The 20338-nt window shown below is 37.5% G+C and overlaps 1 protein-coding gene across 6 annotated transcripts in view; it reads left to right on the top strand.

Moving 5' to 3' along the window:
- The window catches only part of LOC105198865 (gamma-aminobutyric acid type B receptor subunit 2), a 62118-nt gene that overhangs the window by 9211 nt on the left and 32569 nt on the right, over nt 1-20338 (top strand). For 3 of the 6 annotated variants that reach the window (XM_026138690.2, XM_039457972.1, XM_039457976.1), the window contains 2 exons: nt 1638-1846; nt 6649-7820. In XM_026138690.2, the coding sequence (XP_025994475.2) occupies nt 7383-7820 (438 nt within the window). In that variant the 5' untranslated portion in view covers nt 1638-1846; nt 6649-7382. Of the gene's footprint in view, nt 1-1637; nt 1847-2053; nt 6366-6648; nt 7821-20338 lie in introns of all 6 variants that reach the window. The other 3 variants (XM_039457975.1, XM_039457974.1, XM_039457973.1) reach the window with 2 other exon arrangements.

The raw sequence follows: 20338 nt of genomic DNA, 5'->3' as shown, positions 1-20338 counted from the left end.
TACAAACACATAAAATATGTTGCTGAAATTTAAGCTTATCAAATTCTTCAAAGATAAAATTTAAATTATATGTAAGCAAAATTATCATGTTGCATCATACATAAATAAAAATGTAATTTCATGCTTACGTCTGAAATGATTGTTAAATAAATACTGTTTTAATTTGGTATTAATGTTTAATACTTTTTCCATGTAAAATTATTTATTATTTCATTGATTTTTTTATTTACATACTATAATATTATTAATCTTTTACATCTTTTTTACATCTTTAAATTAATAATTTTATGCAATAACAATTAAAAAGCTGCCCACTTTAAGAATAACGTAAATTAACGCAATAATTTATTGCGCGGTACAAGTGGTTATTTTAGTAGCTGGCTCATCTAGTTTTGCTAGAATTAAAGTTACTGTCCGGCGTAACTTGGAAATCTTGCCAGAATGAAATGGTCGTCGCCGCTAATGTCGCCACGCGACCCGCCCAACTTATCAGGCTCCACATAGTTTCGAAGAAAGTTCGCAACGCATACATTTTTACGATTCTTTGTCACGCGCACACACTTTTACGGGAGTTTCGTTTGAATTTAAGGAACGCGCGCGAAACCACACGGATGTTTATCAAGTGAAAAGTTTGTCTCGGTATAATAGAAGTCGACGGTTAAAAAAAAAGGAGGAGACCGTGGGTCTCGGGGGAAACTTCGTGGGTGTCCTCCTTCCCGAAGTCGGACGGTCATGTTAAAGTAAGGAGGTATCCCCTGTAAATTTAATGGTGAATCGTGTTCGTAGACGTCGACTTTCCACACTCTTACCTTTTATATCCCTCCCTCATCACCTCGTTCGCCGTTCCGCTCTTTTCCCCCCAGCTCGTTGCTGCGTCACTCCCCATAAAAAAGAGCTCGCGACACGATCTTGTCATCTACGTCATCCTTTTCAGTTATTAACACCGGCGAGATCACTCGTCCTCATTCCCGAGCGTAATCCATACTTGCGGGCACCGCGTTGGCAGATCCGTTTCACACATTCCCGAAATTCTGCGACTGGCTTTTCCTCCTTCCTCTCTTGTCCCTGTCCTCTATTCTCTCCCTCTCTCTCCCTCTCTCTCTTACGCATGCACGCATACATAGTTGCATCAACCTCAAATCCATGTTCATTATGAATAGATTCCTAAGCCATTAACATCCCTATAATCTTACCCGTTCCGAACAACGCCATCAATCCTCACCACCCTAAGCCAGCCCCTTTCCATCTCAATTTTCCCGATCATCCCTCACCGTCCGGTAATCCTGTAAAATGATAATACGACGGTGACACCGGATTCGAGCGAAATAATAGGGTGTCAGTCGTTATATTAATTAACTTACACACGTGAGTCGGAAAGCTCTTCTGTAATCGCAGACAAAAAGATTTGTATTTTTTATTTTGCGCGCACAACGTTTCTTTTCCGGAGCGACGTTTCTTTTTATTCAGCTGAGAGAAAGGAAAAAAAGAAAGAATGGGAGAGAGAGAGAGAGAGAGAGAGAGAGAGAGAGAGAGAGAGAGAGAGAGAGAGAGATACGGTTTTTGCCTCTGGCTTCGGATGTAAATAGATTTATTCGAGTCCGTTCTCTGATCGGAGATATTTTCTTCGCGTTTTCCAGGGGACAGATATCGCGCCAAGAGGAAGAGAAAAAGTTCACGCGGCGTGTCATCGGCAAACATTCGAGACGACGACGCCGGGCGACCTGCGATTGCTAAATTCCCTCTTGCCCCGAGGATGTGTTATTTCTGAAGGCACAGGTTCGCGCCGCGCGGATCAAATGCGCCCGCAATGGCGACGGAAAGTGGGCCAGGTCGGCTGTCGGAGCCGGTAAGTTAACGGCGACAATGTAAAGCGGTTTCATCCCTTTGCCCAGCTCGATAGCGCCTCGCGGCTGCGGGATTAAACTTTAGATAGAATCTCGAACTTTATTTATCTACTTTGATAACGCGCGAAGAGATGAGGCGCGATGCTATATATATATATACCGAAAATGACACCAAACGAGATAAAGCTTTAATTTTGGATATGACGTAGGATGTGGGGCGCCGAACGGCCGACGCGTACCGTAATAGGTGCTCGAGGATCGAACTCGTTTCATAAAAAGACTTAACACTTACACACCTTTGCCTTCCGCTCTCTTACTATAGGTCGTTCGTGTTCGTCGCTAATTTTGACAAGTATCGTCACTTTTACAAGTATCTATAAAAATTACAAGTGCAAAAATTATTAAGTTATTTTCATGTACGCTTTAACATGAAGAAAGTATTTGTATTGTTGTTAATTAAAAAAAAAAGTGGACATAAATGTTACAACTATTATACTTGTATAATATAACCGACAAAATCAGAAAAATACGTTTTCATATAAAAATTCATAACTTTGAAATAAAAGTGAGGAAAAATAGTTTCACGTTTTAAAGTCGACGTTCCAAACTACAAAAGCGAAAACAGTTCCAATGTTGACTGTCTAAACGATTTTATTACTTTCAGTAATCTGAAAATAACGTTTTATAATACACATAAATGGTAATAAATTGAAGGTAGAGAAAAGTTACTAATATACCGGCATACACTTTTCGGGTAATATTTCTTAAACAAAAGCTAAAAGTAAAACTTTAAGTAACATAAATGCAAGCTAGAATGTGTCTTCTATCAGATAGTGTAGCAGTTTTTTAATATTTTTTTCATATTTTGTAATAATTAATGTTTTCGCAACATAGAACAGCGTTTGAATAACTGGGAATTAAAATTGGCACGATAAGTCAATGGGAGAATTTAGACACGGCCCCGTAGGGAAGAAGTTTATTCTTTATTTTTCACTAAAATAAATTCCAAAACCAAGTACATTTTTATGTATCGAGTAACAAAAATTGAAAAGCGTTTATAAAATTAAATAGCTAAAACTAAACTTTCCAATTTTATACGGTTTTTTTGACACTTTATTAATATATGTGGATCTGTTGTATCTGACGCTATTTTTTTCCTATTTTCATAAAACATCTGTCACACATCTGTAATTAAGAGTTATTATCTATTCTTACGGAGAGGTTTATATACGTTGCACAACGATTTTATGTTCCAAACTGGACTACAAAAATATATAAACAAAAAATATAAACCAAAGGGTTTTAGTAAGTTACAAACATGTAAAATGATTTAATATTATCAATCACATGTACTAATTATTGTTTAAACTACTGCAATTTGTAAATAAAAATTAAACAAATTTTATTTTTTCTTTTCAAGAATTTGTTTTCAGCAGATTTTATATAGATGAAAGTCATCTGAATGTATGAACAATGGGTTTTTATTTCTTCAATTATCCATAATAAGCAGATCATGTTTATATCAGTATTAATACAGTGCAACGTTTAGTTTCCGAGTAATAAAGTGATGTCGCTTTAGAAGGGCTATGCTAGCTGATATTGGCGACTTTCCTCTAATTGGATTTACGTTTTAGTAGTAGTAATAGTAGTAGTTTTAGTAGTTGCAATAAGCAGGTGGGACTAATAACAATCCCTAAAGTCACCTAAATCTAATGAGTACCTTTGTGACTTCGGCCTGCTGGTTTTCGAGGTTAGCTCGTTCCTTTCATCCCGATGCCATGCATTAAGCTTGCATTAGACTGCTCACTCTCTCTTCTAATAGAGTTTTAGGCTCAAGAAGCATGTAGTTAGGATCTGTATCTTTTGCAAGTGCGTGCAGGACAGCGACATAATATGTGTAGGCTGTCCTCACTCTCTTCACCGCAAAATCTGTAGTCCTTTTGACTCGGAGTTTTATTCAAAGTTGTAAAATTGTGTCTTGAAGGTTATGGTCTGTATAAAGACCAATTCTCAGTCTCAATTTACGTATTAAATGTAATGCACCCTTTTTAAATTAATGTATAAGTATTACAAAAACTATTTGCAAGAAACAGTTTGGAATATTAATTATAGGTAATATTCAATGATGATTGTAAACGAAAACCAATTGAAAATACAAGAAAAAACAAAAAAAAGTTTTGTTGCTACAGAAAATATATTTACTTTATACTTGAGAGACATCGCAATCAACACAATTCGTGTAAGACTACATAATTGCTACATAATTTGAGAATAATACTTTATATAATAAATACCTTATATAACATTTTGTGATATTTTTATCACAATTGTTTGTATCTATTGCTCCCTTTTATAAATATGTAAATGCTATTATTTATATAACCAGTGCAGATACTTCAATACAGAATTGAATTATTCTATACAAACGTTATATAAAGAAGAGAAGAGAGTAGTTATATAAATATAACTATCATCGTTATCTTTAATAAAGTATAATAATTTATAATATAACTACAAGAGTGCACCAAGTTTCACGTTATATAAGATGTGATATTGAAACTTATTGCTATTATATAGAGAGTACTGTGTCGCCTAAGACCTTGGATCATTTATGTCTCAGGGTGAATTTTCGAGGCATCGTGGATGAAGGACAGGCACGAATCGAGATAGCAAGCTGATGTTATTTGTCGTCACTTTAACGTCAAAATAACATCTTTGACGACATCAAAATGATGACAAATAACGTCAGCTTGCTACCTGACAACGTACTAAACCTGTCCTCTCGATCAGAGATACGTAGCTTGCGAACCGGATCTGGTTCGCGATATTCAAACTTGACCTATAGAATTAATGAAGAATAAATTAAAATATTAGCGCATAAAGTTAAATTGTTTTACAATATATATATATATCGTAGAATAATATATACAATGTTGTTTTAACATATATATATTTTATATATTTATAGAGATGTGCAAATCACGCATTTGTAAAGTTGAATTAAATCAATCGAACCTTTAATGACACGTTCAAAATCGAATTTGAAATTTTTACGTCAAATCGAATCAAATAGAATCGAATATCTTCGATTCAAATACGTATCGAATATAAATCAAATTTTCTTAGATTTAAATTGTCCTGTTAATTTAAATAAAGTAATAAAATATTGTTAATGACGTTACAGATCCTTTTTAATACAAGAGAAAATTAATTGCAAGCATTTTAGAAAATAATTACAAAAAATATTGTACTAAGTAAAAATTTATAACCTATACTAAATAAGCGTAAGGATACTGATAAATAAATATTAAATACATATTGTATGTTATTATCGAAATAATATGCACTTTAATACAAAAATATAATGGAGCAATTTTAAACTTTACATTCTAAATTCTATAAAATCTTAATCTATGAAATGAAATCACGTTAAAACAAATTTACAAAGACGATAAAAACAATAGAAAAATTTTGAAAATCGATAAACGATCAGGCACGAGAATTGATATGCACCGACGAGATTCCGTTCTCGCGGAAGATATAAATTAAACAATTAAAATAGACGATCAATTCAAAATCGAATCATACATGATTCAAAATTCTAGAACTATTCGATTTCGAACTATTCAGATTCGACAATGAATCTACTGTGATTTGATTTGAATTTAAACTTAATAGTTCAAATTCAAATCAAATCACAGCGCATTTTTATATATTTATAAATTCTATATCGTATTTAGCAGCTGAGACCCGCAATATAACTTTAATATTCATATTTTGACCCGCCAAATAAAAATCAAGTTTCCTGCCCCAGATACTAAACTTTTTTTAGGGACAGAATAGAGACTGTTGTTTACCCAGGTGTGTTCTTAGCCCTTAAACACATCACTGGGTCTGGGAGACCTTGTACGAAATTTCGATCACTTGCTGTGTAAAGAGGGAATGAGATAGAAGGTTAGGGGGAGGGAAAAGTTAGTAATCTTCGCTATTGATCCCAATTTTGTTCAGCTTCAGAGCTCAACTAGAATTCAAATGGCACGGAATTACGGTTTCTTGTCATCATATTCTTCTCGTTACATAATTATACTCTTTAAAAGAAATGACAATGGCATAATTCTGTCTTAAAAGTATCTCTCTTTAACTTTAAAACGCTCTATTATAAAGTCCTTAAAACTTTCTCCGTTTAATGGTTGTTCTTCAATAACTTTACAATAGAACATTTTTCGGCAATTCATCAATTTTGGCGGGACAAATAGAAATCTGAGACTTCAAACTTTTATCAAAAAAAAAATTTTGTTGAAAAATATTGATTGGAACCAAAGTTATGACTTCTCAAAATTAGTATTAAAAGAAAAGAGCGCAGGACGCCAATGTCCCAAGTCCCACAAGGGGTGTGCATTAAGTGTTAATCTTTTTATAAGTCATTTTACGAGAATCTTCTCTCGGCGAGATACGAGCGGCCACATTTGTCCATGTGAACACATGACAAACGCATACGGGAAACGCGTCGCGAAAATTAAGGTCAGTTGTTTTAAGGTAGCCCCGCGTGCTCGTGGGACAAGATCTCTCGTGCTCCGATTCTCTTCATTAATCCTCATTATTCTTCGTTAACCTTGCTCTTGTTCCTCATTAATCTCCGTTAATCCCCGGACGGAGCTATCGCTAATGCCACTCGTCGGGAACAGGCGAGGCAATGAAACTGATAATATTCTTGATTCACTTCGCGGCCCCTTCGCGACACTTGGGCGCACCATAATCTGAGCAAGGGAAATAACTTATATAGTTGACTCGAGTTTGTTTGCAGATGCAACCGGGGGAGACGTCAGTTGCGGCAACGATGAGGCACGAGCAACGTTAAGGTGCGATCGTCTGGAATGAAGCATTGAGATAAAGACCCCGCCCCACGCGCGCCTAACCCGATGAGCTCGCGACGTTTATGACGCGATCTCGTCGGTAGCAGACCGCGAAGCAGATCGGAATTCGAAATCGCGATAAACGATACATATAAGGTACGCGGCCCTAGCAAAATATCGGCAGCTCCCACTGTCGCTGTCGCTGTCCGCGTATCTGATGTCCCGCGCACAAAGCCCCGCGGGTTTCCGCGACAAACTGCGATCTGTCCGTCTAACCTAACCTCCTAACCCCGCCGCCGTTGAGTCGCGGGTGGAAACGCGAAGTGTCGATCGACTCTGCGCGCGAACACTTGGCGAAGAATCACCGATCGACCGTAATTATCGCGTGGTGAGCCGAGTCACGCTCCTCTTCCGATCCCCCGCAGTGAGATAGATCGCGAACGCGGAACGTGCGCGCGCGTTACCACGCAGAAGCGAGAGCGATCGTCGTAGGAAATCGATTGCGGGATATTCTCTCGCTGGTTGGGTACGTCGACGACGAGCGCCCATCACCTTCCAGCGTCGTCCTCTCCTCCGCCGTCATGCGGGCGGAAGTCGCAAGTGGACGTGCGGCGACGAGCGTCGCTCGGGGCTGCTGCTTCTCGTCGGGCTTGTACCCGGTGGTGATCCGGTGGACGAGCAGGAGATGAAAGCGCGCGTCGCGTCCACGTCGCGGGATGTCGTCGGGACTGACCGGATGAAGGGGAGAGGACGGGACGAGGACGGGACGAGGACAGCCGGGGAAATGTCCGCGGCGATCGGCGGCGCGATCGGCGGCGCGATCGGCGGCGGATCGAGACGCCGCCGTCGCCGTTCGCTGATGCTGTCGGCCGCGATAGCCGCCTGCTGCTGCTGCTGGCTGCTGTTGATCGGCGAGTGCGCCGGCCAGAAGCCGATCAACCTCGGCGGCAGCAAGAAGCGCGACGTCTACATCGCCGGCTTCTTCCCGTACGGCAATCACGTGCCGGAGGGCCACATCGGCCGCGGCGTCATGCCCGCGGTGAAGCTCGCGGTGGAGCACATCAACGAGCACCCGACGATACTCAGGGACTATCGGCTGCACATGTGGTGGAACGACACGGAGGTAAGTTCTCCTCTGCAATATATATATGTATACGTGAGAGCCAGTCCCCGGACGCTGTTTAGCGAATCCCTAAATGCGGATTTATCTCTTCCTCCGCTTTTTCAATAAAGATATCCTGGTCTTCCCCGGCAGGGACGCAATGTTACACTCTTTCCTTTCGTTCTCCTCCACTTTTCCGACTTTCCGCTTTTCTTCCCTTTTCCAATTAGCCTCCTTGTACATTGTTGAAGGCAGATTCTTTTTCATTATTATTTGATTACGGGTCCGGCCGAGTCTTGCCGAGTCGCACAGCGTTATCGCGCAAGGGTCGTTGGAGATTAATAAATTATTGCTCCGCTTATAACTTCTTCCGTCGCTGCTCAAATGTATTTCTCAATTTTGCTTAGATTAAAATTAATAATTGACCAGCAAATTCCCAATCGTTAAATAAATCATGATATTTAATGCCCGTAATTCGGGGGGATACACTTGAGGCCACTAGAGACTTGAGATACTCGGCCGCGCAACCGAAATAACGTGTTCAATCGAAAATTGATGAATTATTAGCGAATTACGATATTTATAACTTCTCTCGTCATTCTCCAGATAGTCCAGATATACTTATAAATCTCGATTAATTGAAAACGATGACTGATCAGAATTCCTTCCAGAAGACTTTTCATTAAAACATCTTGACTCTCTTCCCTCATTTTTTTCCGCCTTTTTTTCATTGAAATGCGAAGAATCTAATTTAATATACGTAAGAGAAAAAGTAGTATTATAAAATCCTACTTCATTTTTAATAGCTTGGAAGCTTCCAATTTTGGTAGATGTATTTAATGAAACATCAATTTGTAGAGTGATTCAATATCGTAGCGAAGCGGAGAGATAAATGTGTAGTGAGTTTTTAAACTTTATCTTAAGAGAAAATCACGGAAAGCACTTTAAAAATAATTTTCTATAAAACTGCAATAAATATTTAAAAACATGAGTATACATATTATATAATCTTTATAAAAGAATTCAGACTTTAAGACGTATTATAATTGAAGAGTTTCCTACAAAAACCAAACAAGTCCAAAAAGTTAAATTTTCAGGAAACATAAAACTTTTCGTCTTCAAACCGTTCATTGTATAAATATGGTAATTCTTCTCCGAACATATATAGTAGGTATAAGAATAAAGTTGTAAGCTTTGATTAATATTTTGAGGAGCCATTTAAAAGGGAGAATTAAAAAAAACCTCTATACTTGCGGGAATGTTATATTTTCTACCTATTTATCCTTATATTTTACATTTGCTTTTTTCGTAATGTTAATAATGATAAAAAGAAGAAAAAAATATTATTTAAAGTGTAAAACAATTTTTTTCACTATTTATTTAAAAATTTTACCAATTATTTCTAAAACTTACAAAAATGTTCTTTCTATTTTCCTTTGTGTAAATTTTTCCTCCGACATAAAGAAAGCTATTAATACTGGCACAGATCTATAGCGGCATCCCTTATTTCTCTAAAATTAAACATAGCATTGTATTAATAAATTAATAAAATCATGATCTGCTTGGATAAGAAATAAAAACCCATAGTTTATTCGTAACTTATTTCTCTATGAAATTGACTAAAAACAAGTTTTTGCAAAGCGAGAATAAAATTGCATGATTTTCTTTTGCAAATTGTACATGGTTTAAACAATAGCAAATATATTATTGATAATATTAGATTATTGTATATGTTTATAGCTTTCTAAATCTATTTTATTTATATTTTTGTCTTTTATATTTTTCTTGTAGTATATATGGTTTAAAACATAAAATCGCTGTGCAACGTAAATCGGACAAGAACTATAAAATCTTCAATTACAATGTTGGCAGATGTTTCATGAATTTTGGCATATTTTCTTCAATACCTTACGGAAAAATAACTTCAAGCGCGACAGATATATCCACATATACACTAATAAAATGTAAAAAAAAACAAAATGTGAGAATTTAAATCCATCCTTTTAATTTCATAAACGTCGTTTAATTTTTGTTGTTTAATATATAAAAATACATTTTGTTATTTAGTTTATGAATTTATTTTATAGTTTCTATAGTTTTATAACTCCTTCCTGTATTCTGAATTTTATTATTACTGCCTATTGTGCTAGATTTGGAGTCCAACTTTTCAGACACTCTTTTGGGTTATGTTGCAAAAATATTAATCGTTACAAAATACGAAACAGTATTCAAAAAACTACTATACAGTCTGATAGGAGACACTTTCTAGTTTGTTAACGTTTTCAAAGTTTTAATTTTTAGCTTTTGTTTAAGAGATGTTCTTCGAAAACCAATAAGTAGGCTGCCAGTAGATGATTTTCTTCTAATATTATAAAAAGGGCATAAGAACAAAGTTAAAAACTTTGATTAAAATCTGTAGGATTTACGTTAAAAATTGTGAAAAAATTTTAATCTCTGGATTTGTTTGGTTCTTGAGGAAATTTTATATTTATTATCTATTTATACTTGTATTTCTTGTTTTCTATTTGACTTTTGCCGGAATAAAATTTGACGCTATTAATACACGGAAAGAACAGTTTTATTATCTGAAAATTTAACTAAATACTGATCTGAAAATAATTTTCTTCGACCATTAAAATAATTATTAGCGGACGTTCAAGCAAAATGAGGAATACTGCGAAAAGTTTTGACAGTCTAGCAACCAGCTTAAGAGTTCTCCATAATTAGCTTGATGCTTTAATAAAATTATTAAATTTTCAGGTCTATATCCAGCAAAATTTTTACACACTTAGCAAAAAAGCTTTTCTTTCCATATAGAGATTGATACCATAATTTAGATTAAAAAAAATATTTGCCTAATGTTTGCAGGAAATTCTTTAATTATAATTATTGCTCGCAACGTGTAATAATTATATTAATAACTAGTTTCCCGCTTGACAGCGCATCTGTTGCAAAATTGAGTTGCAGTATCGCAAAACCACTTAAATCCCTCTTCTTACATCTATGAGGATTTTACGTACGTCTGTAAGAGTTATAAATCACCGAAAACATACAACATACAACCGTCGGACGATTGAATTTTGTACTTCGCGAAAGATATCTTCCTTTAAAAACACACGGAAAAACTATCGGGCAGGATTTTCGCATGCCCGTAAGAAATTCTGCAGAAATATATAACATAACGGAACTACTCTAACTAATGTTGCTCCGAGGGACAGAATTGTATATGTCGGTGCACGTAGAAATTCATATAACTCGCGTACGCGGATACGGCCGGGACGGGTGGAAAACGAAACGCGATCCGCCGGTGGATATCGTGGATTTTCATGGGAAGAAAAACACTCTCGTCATTAGATATACATGCACACAGCGCTGAACACACGTAAGAAGCCGATAAGGGATGATGGAAGCAGATTCTTAGAGTTTATGCAACGTCATTGTAGACTTACCGTTCGCAATCGTGTCCGCTAAACGTAGAAGAGGTATCTGTGTCCACCGTTCTTCTTTCAATATCTCAGTTAAGCGACGACGTGTACGAACGTAAATGTATTACCTTTTTATGTAACCTATCGATCGGTCCCCGGCTCAATTAACAATTCACGATGCGAACGGTAGTAATAATAATACGAATGTGTTTAAGTTTTATCCGAAAATATTCTTATGTATGCCTGTAGAAACTAGATAATGGAAATAGAATTGGACTTCAGCGCGCGAAAATGCAATCTCTGAAATTTAGGTCAAGGAACGAATCAATTTTTATCGCTGGGAAAACTTTTACAAAATGAAAGAGACGGAAAAATGTACATATATATCGTATTTATCGCAACCCATCAGACGAGAAATCTGATATTTGTAGACTGGAAGGAACGCGATTTGATCTTTTCCCTTTTCCCCTCCCCCTCTCCGGGTTTTTTTTTTTCTAAATCTATTATCGGATTTTTTAAAGCGGACTCGTCGCGCCTGTTTTACATGGATTGACGCGCGCGCGGAAGAGTGGCTCGGTGCCTAGCGTTATTACATCCTGAAAAGTTATTTTGCTATGTTATTATTATCACGCGGCAGCGTCTCGACGTCAAGTGCATAAAAATAGCGCCAGGCCGTATGCGACCATGCTCACGCCATTATCTATCGTCGAGCGCTACCACCGTCGTCGGCTCCTCTTTTCTGGAAATTTCACACCTCGGATTTCACTATTAAAATTTTTCACAGAATAATACTATAGCACAATGGGAAATCTAATGAAATTCTTCACAATTATATTTTTAATGGGTTAGTGGGTCACAACGAATGTTATTACCATTTTTTTCTTTTTTTTTTTAAAGTGCTCTGGAAATGGCCTCCATCGGCGACGGCGGCGGCGGCGTACGTGACATCTGTTATTTCTTTATCAATTTTAACAATAAAGCCGTGCCCGTATGTGTAATTTTTCGAAACAATGTTAAGTAAAAACGGCTTATCAATTGTTGAAACCGGCTAGTATTTTTACGACGGGAATTAATCGAATAATCCTTAATCCTTTTATTTATTTATTTAAAACGGTTAAAGTGCAATTTTATCTGAAATTTCAACATTCGGTTATTATTCCGCTGCGGTTCTGCCAGCGGTAATATTTTCAAAAAAACGGTAACAATGTTTTTTTTTTTTTGAAAAATCAATCGATTAACGCAAATTTATCAATTATTTAATGTTTATTTTCGACGGAAGCGGCATATCGAAAATTTCGATGGAAAATGTGGCCGCACGGAGAGGTACACGGATAACTCGCCGGCTAGTTATTAATAAAACTTTTATTGATATTGATTTTTTCGTACGCGCCACCCTCTTACATTATACATTTTAAAGCACGCTCCGATTCGCTCGGCGCATCGAGAATGAAAACATAAAGTCGTTATTACGAATCATCATCGTGTTACAGCCGTGTGAAAATGATCCCCGCTCCGGGGATAATGGTAAATTGGGACAGATGCGCGCACGCGGCTTTTTTCTTCCCTTCCACTCCGCGAATCGAGAATTAAACTCACCGAAATCGCGCGGCGGGACGTCGAGCAGAGAATTCATTGCGCGCGCGAACGTGACGCATTTGGATCTGTCGAGAATATTTGACGGGTGAACGCATATTGTCCCGAAAGAGAAAGAGAGCGAGAGAGAGAAAGAGAGAGAGAGAGGGAGGGAGGGAGTGGGAGAGGGAGACGGAATCGGGACCCGTGGGGGAAGGGAGAGGGTTGGGCTTTGCCTTTGCCAGCCATCGCCGATGTTGCGCATCGGTCGATACATCCAGCCAGCAACCGCCACTTGTATCTCAATTTCCGCTGAATTAGGAGCTATCGACGCGGGACGATTTATCGCGTTGTTTACCGCGCGACGACGTCGCGCGATCGCGACGGCAACGATCGTAGCGAATTTCGCGGAGTCCCTCTTGCCCCCGCGGTGCAGCGATTTCACCGCACATCGTAATACGAATGTCGATTTCCGCAAACAAGCGTCCTCCTACGTCGCGTATGTTTTCTTTTCCTGCGGACCTCAGTCGCGATCAGACGTTTCACTTCCGGTTGCCGTCCGGCGCGTGCAGAGACGTCGGGGCGCGTTGCATGCGTCGCATATACGGGGCCGGCTGCTAGCTGCTCCGCTCTCTTTCTCTCTCTCTCTCTCTCTCTCTCTCTCTCTCTCCGAGTCGTCCTGAACTCTAGGAAGGCAGACATACAGGGGGAAACTGCGAGGAGAGCTTGCCGGGGTAGGGGCGCGCACCCAAGTCAAGGATACGCGCGACCGTGCGACGACTACAACTTCGCGAGGGGGAAAACTTTACGTTTACCTTTCTCTGTAGCGTCTGGCACTCTCTATACACGGCATCTATGCGAACTCGGGTCTCGCGCGAGACTCGCGGAATTAGGTCCCTTCACGGGGAGACGGCTGACGTCTGCATCCGAAGGGGGTGGATGGCGGCGCGGCGTGGATCCCGCGCGAGCGCGAGCGACCGCGCCGCACGCTTTAAATTATGGATGGAAATTTATGCGAGCGCGCTATGGCTCGTGCGACGCCTATGAAAAACAATGCGCAGGCGAGTCGTCGAGCGGAAACGGGAGTTTCTGCGGGGACGGGAGTAAATCACAGCTTTCTCATTTCGCGAAACGAAAGGAGATTTGCGTGGTGGAGAGGATGGGAGGGAGGGGAAGGGGCACTAGACGTAAGATATTTTCGGCACTTACCCCTCTTTCTCATTTACGACGTTCGAGGGAAGTGTGGAATTTTATTTCGCTCCAAAGAAAGCGGGACGAGAAAGAAAGAGAGAGAGAGAGAGAGACACGCTTTTCGCAGCACAGGATCATGCAGCTACATCGCAGCGACATTGTAATCCTCCTGCATGCTACAGAGCAACGCTTCACAAATATTGCTAACATAAACACGAAAAGAAATAACTTACAATTGAATATATCAACGAAATGTTGATAACTAGTTCGAAATTGTTTTGTCATTGCTGAAAGTTGATTAATAAAGATAAATATATTTGCTGCGAGAATTGTAACTTTATTAGTTAAAATTTAAAGCGTGCTCTAACAAGTGTACAAAACAATGCATTCGAATCGCAGTTGCTTGCGAAACGCTACTACGTATATTTGATTCCAGCAGCGAACATATTTTTGCTGTAAAACAATGTCTCAAGAATCAAGAAAACAATTATATATGCAGGGTATCTATAAAGTCTGTTCATACTCCTTATAGAATTCTTAAGAGGATAAGCTGCAATAAAGGTTTCAAAACAGGTCTTCTTTGTCAATTTTTAAAAATAATTATAAGCCTCGGAAACGATATGATTTAATACATCAATTGGATACACTTTGAAGAGATTTTAAAAATTCTTTAATTTTATAATATTGTATATGGCGATGTAGTCTTCCGTGTTCAAAAAATATGGTGTCCATCGGCGACGTAAAGAAATCAAGTTATAATTATCTAAAACGAAAATTTCTCATAGATTTCAAAGCTATATAAATGTAGTTTCAGTTAAGCGTAGCGATTTTTTAAAATAATTTTTCTTTAAGTGGCAGCAGTTTAAAAAACATTTTTTTACTATATTTTGACACCTTTAAATATCTCGCTCTCCGAATCTAACAATTTGAAAAAAATATTTTTACGTTTAACTAATTGAAACTATTAATTTTGTGAAGCTACTATTCAAAGTTGTGGCTAATTGGTCTAAAATTGTTCGAGTTATAAACCGCGCCAGTTGGAAAAAAAATAGTTTCGACAAAAATGCGTTTACAGTTTCAATATTATTTAATAAACATTTATTGAGTATGTTAGTTTACTACAGTAAATATATTTCAAAACCATATTTTTTTTTTAAAAACATGAAACAATTTTTTTTTTTTTTAACATTTTATTGTGGCTTATCCCTTTAAATGATTTAAAATTATGAAATGTGTTCGATCATTTTGAAAGGATATCCTTTAAGGGAGCTGTTCTTTTAAGGGAGGTTAGGATTGAAGGGGAGACCCTTCGAAATCATCGAATATGATTTTTCCATAATTTAAAACATTTTTGAAATATAGAGGGTCAGCAAAGACTTTGTAGACACCCTGTGTATAAATTTGCAATTACGCTATTAATAACGTTCGAATGCTTTAATACATTATAGCACATATTTCATGCATATAATATGTTATAATAGTATTATAACATATTGTATAATACGTATTATAATAATACTAACAGTGTATTGCAAAGGATGAGTAATATGGGCCGATTTTGGCTCCCGAAATGGCCATGCAAAAGTAGTATGCTTTTTTGTAGCTTTTGAGTTGCCGAATCTAATTTTGAGCTTCAAAAACTTTTAATTTGTTGGGAAAGTATACAAATTAGCATATAAACATATTAACATCCAATAAATTATTATTATTAAGGTTTAGATGTATTTATTTGTGATTTTCTGCTAGTAAAACATAATAATGCTTTTGTTTCAAATAGTTTATAATATCCTCTCTCTTTTGTTTGATAAATAATATAAATCTATTATTTAAATCTAATATCTATAAACAAAGACATTGTTAATGGAATTTTAAATTTTGACTACGTTGCTTGAGAGCATTATTGTTCATTGTGTCTTTCTACTAGATCGTTCTTCCAAAGTATTTTGTACTCTATTGTAGTATTTCTACTGGAAATTATAAGATTTGTGCAAAAAAAAATGTTTTAAACAAGATCCGCTTTTTGACCAAATAAATCTTTCTTTATTTATTAATTTGTTCACATGTTGGTTAATTTTTATTTAATTTTGTTTATTTACAGTAATTTTATTAACATATTATAATACTTCTTACATATTTAATACTTGTATGCTGATTTTAATACTTTTCTGACAAAATTAATTTTTTTTTTAAAGATTAGAATCGGATTCAGCAGCTCAAAAAGATATACCATTTTTAATTGTCATTCTGAGAATCAAAATTGACTCATGTTATTTATTGTATTTTATTTATATAATTATTTTCTTAATTCTTGGTACTTGTATACATATTCTACAGATTATTGACAATATACAGACAATAATGTATGACAATATTTCTAAAAGCGAACATTTTACCGTCGTTGCAATGTTACAACAATATTCTTGCAATATTGCAACGAAATATTTTTGCGCAACGTTTCTGCAATTTTTCTGTATTGTGCCCTTAATAAAAGTGCATAGAAACAACGATGTTGCTCCAATAATGTTGAAACAACTTTGCAACGTTTCTGTAATATTATTAAAGTAGTACAATGTTGCTATAATATTGTTGAAATGTTATACTGCATTCTGTGCTGCGTGAAATTGTGCATGCGATCCGCGAAGTGTTATTTCACTTCCCAGTAAGCATGAAATTATTATTGTATTACTATTATGTTAGTATAATGCGATAACAATATATAACCTTTACAAATATGTCGTATTTAACGTTGTATGCAATATCAATATGAAAAAACTTTGACCATGACTTGGAGATAACGTTTATAATATTCAGCAACGTTTCGAAAAAAGTTACGTATCAAAGAGCCAGTTATGCAAGAGACGTTTAATCCTCATGAAGTCCGTTTTGAAAAAAAATGCAAATAACATTTGATGTAAATTAAAAATGTAGGTAAAACTGTTTTTATTTTTAATTTTAGGCACGTGTTAGGCTTGGATCGTTTTTGTTTAATGTAGAAAAATGTATGGGCTACTACTGATTTACAATAATTAAAGAATTATAAATTTTGTGAGTTGAATGTTTCTCTTCTTGCATAACTAAATAAAGCTAAATAAAGCTTTTTGAAATGTTTATGCAATACTACGTTAAAAGTACACATGAAATGACCATTGCTGAATGTTGCTTTAATGTTTCTTGCTTACTGGGTCTCTCTTATCGGGTCTCTCTCCCGCGAAATATGGCACTAGTAGAACGGATGTAGAGGCCTGTCGGAAATTTTCTACACGCGTGCTTTACACCTGAAGCGTCCGCTGACCGGAACGAAAGAATGCAACGAGATTATCTCGTTAAATATACTCGACGTACTTTCGATAAAGCACAACGTTCTTTATATATATATATACACACACACACACACACACACACACACACACACACACATACATACATACATACATACATACATACATACATACATACATACATACACACGTACATGTATTTAATGTTTGTCTGCGTATAGCCACATAATATAGCATTATCCTCTTTTCCTCGCAATGGAAGGTAAACAGCCGTGAAACGGCGCTTTTTTTTCTTCCTCATAATTTCTCGTTCGCTGAACCCGGAGAATCGTGTCGCGATTTACGACACGATCGGTGCGAGCTCACGCTTGGAAAATCGCCGAGACTTCCAGACATATCGAATTATGAGAGTCTCGAAGTTAGCCCCGAAGAGGAAGCTGAGCTGACGAGAAAAAGTGGAGCGGGCTTGTAGACGAAGACGGGAAAGATTAATCGCTTCCGATTACTCGCCGAAAGGATATTGTGAGCCGTTGTACGATCGGCCGCACAACCCGTATCACGTGGCGATATTCTCAAGTAGTAGTACGCTATACGACAGTAGCGCAGCCACGGCGAATGCGCGTGCAGACGCGTCTGGCTATTTTCGTATATTTTTCACTGCGAGCAGCTTTTTTTTTGCTCGCCGATCGATGCGCATCGGATTTGATTAATTCAACCGTGTAATCGGGCGATGCAGTTTAAAATTAATTCTTGCCATTCTCTCTTTCTCGCTCTCCTTCTTTCTCGCCCTCTCGCAAAGGAAATTGCTGCTTTTCGACGCAATGAATTTTCCGCATGGCCGTTCCGCGACACGCAATTGCATAATTAAGGTATTTGCCGCCACGTTGAATCGATATCGCTTTCGCGATCTATCCCGAGACATTTGTGGCGCGAAGAGGTATCGCGCCGTCGCCTCCTCTTTCGCGGATTATTTTCATTCTGTCGTTCGCAACAATGTGGCGACCCTCGTGTATCTCGATGAAACGATACCACCTCTCTTCACCTTCGCAGCGCGCAACACTTGAAACTCTGCTCGAATTCATTCTTCTCGCTTTCAACTTCTTTTCAGATCTCTGGATCGTTAAACAGCGACTAATGAACTTAGAGTTCTTCCTTGGCTGGCACGATTCTCTCTACCGTAACGTAATTTTCAAGGACGGATTTTTATCTCTGCTCCGCGATAACCAATGTATCGGAAATCGATGTAAAATAGAACGAGGGGACGTGCAATAAACGTGCGAGACGGAATCTCCCAGGTGACGGTAAATGTGAATATAATTTAAAAAAAAATTTGTACAGGCAGTCGCGCGCTCTCGCCATTGTGAATTTTTAAATAAAGGATTAACGCGAGATAGTAAGTAGCTCGGGACGGAATTACGTGGACGGAAGATGCGCACGGAACAGGGGGTTATCGTAACTTCGATAATGGCGAAACGTCGACGGGGGAGAAGAGAGGGGGGAGGGAAAAGGGAGCGACTCGAAAAAATGTCGCTTGCGCGGCATCTACTTTGAAAATAATCTCGATTGATTTTGTGGAGATCTCAGACTGCTCATTACGGATTCAGTTCAGCGCGGGGAAGGGACTCTCCCGTTCCGTTTCTGTCCAGTCAGAATTCCTATTTTCGTCTGTACAATTATATCCTTTTACATCTTGCCTTTGGAACGGGGTCATCCACGGCGGGCGCGGAAAGAGAATGTAGCGATACGTTGGAATCAATTTCCACGTGAAAAAGAACACTCTCCGAAACGGCGCGCTGATATCAAAGGGGACGTGCAGACGTCGCGGCTCAAACGGGATATGCGACGTCAGCCCCAATGATCGTCCGTCGTCGAGATAACTCATAGCTCAAAGATCATCCCCCGTCTGCCGCTGTAACTGCTGTTTCAGCTACGGCGCACAAAGCGCGTTTGTATCCGGTCGCATTCAAATTTATTCCTGCAAAAATTCAACTTTCCATGAACAAAAGTTTCTCCTGCGACGGGATATTTAAAATACTTTCCGGTATTTTTATTATAAAAAAAAAAACCTACCACGGTATGAATAGTTAGAGTTTTCCGCGCCTTCTTCCTGGGGTAAATAAAATCGTAGGATGCTACTCGCGTTTATTAATATCACAATTTTTATATCGCGCGAACTGCCGGGACTTGATCTCTCGCTAATTAGGATGACGCGGCAATTACGATGATATTCAATTCTCCTCCCCCCTCCCCCTTTTTAGCGATTTGGCACATCTATTATTCTGGGCTTCTCTCAATTTTCTGGCTGTACACCAACAAACACTTGTTGATTCTGCAAATATCAAAGAGGATTTTCGATATAAGAAATGATCACTTTTCATCTTGACGCGAACACGAAGCGCGTAAACCGTGAGAAACGGTAGCATGCGACGCATTTCTGCAATATCGCGCCCGATACTTTTTGCGATGAACTCTTTCTTATTTGGCGACATTTTCTCATATTTTTTTGATTTCCACCCGACGCCTTCCTAGATCCTTAAGTTTACCTTGAATTTTCACACTTCCGTAATGCGAGAGTATTAAGGGCATGTACACCTACATAGTAGAAAACATTTTTTATTTATGTTTAAATTGCTCTTGGTTAACATTTCTGCGTTGAATTTTTAACATACCGTTGTGTTAATTTAGTATATTTTGAATATGTTATTTTAATGGTTTGTGTAAAATAGATTTTCAAGGTATATTTTAGTGTCATAAATATTTCTCGAGAAAAATTTTTTACATATAATTATGTATAATTACATATAATTAATATATATGGAAATATTAATCACATATGTCCATATATATTAAAATATCTATAATTATATACGGACATATAGGGTCATGCACTAGTCGCTGAACAATTGCCAGTAAATAACTGTTTAGAGAAACCATCAAAATAAACAAGATTTCAAAATAGTTTATTGTAAAATTAATTGATATTTATTAATTAATTTTAGTTTAAATCTAATTTTTATGAAGATTTCATTAAAATACAATTTTTATTTGTAAATGTAATTGTATTAAGTTATTT

Source organism: Solenopsis invicta, chromosome 15 (genome assembly GCF_016802725.1).
Source record: "Solenopsis invicta isolate M01_SB chromosome 15, UNIL_Sinv_3.0, whole genome shotgun sequence".
Classification (NCBI taxonomy): domain Eukaryota; kingdom Metazoa; phylum Arthropoda; class Insecta; order Hymenoptera; family Formicidae; genus Solenopsis; species Solenopsis invicta.
Note: the sequence above shows the minus strand (reverse complement) of the source record. Positions and strands in the feature narration are given on the sequence as shown.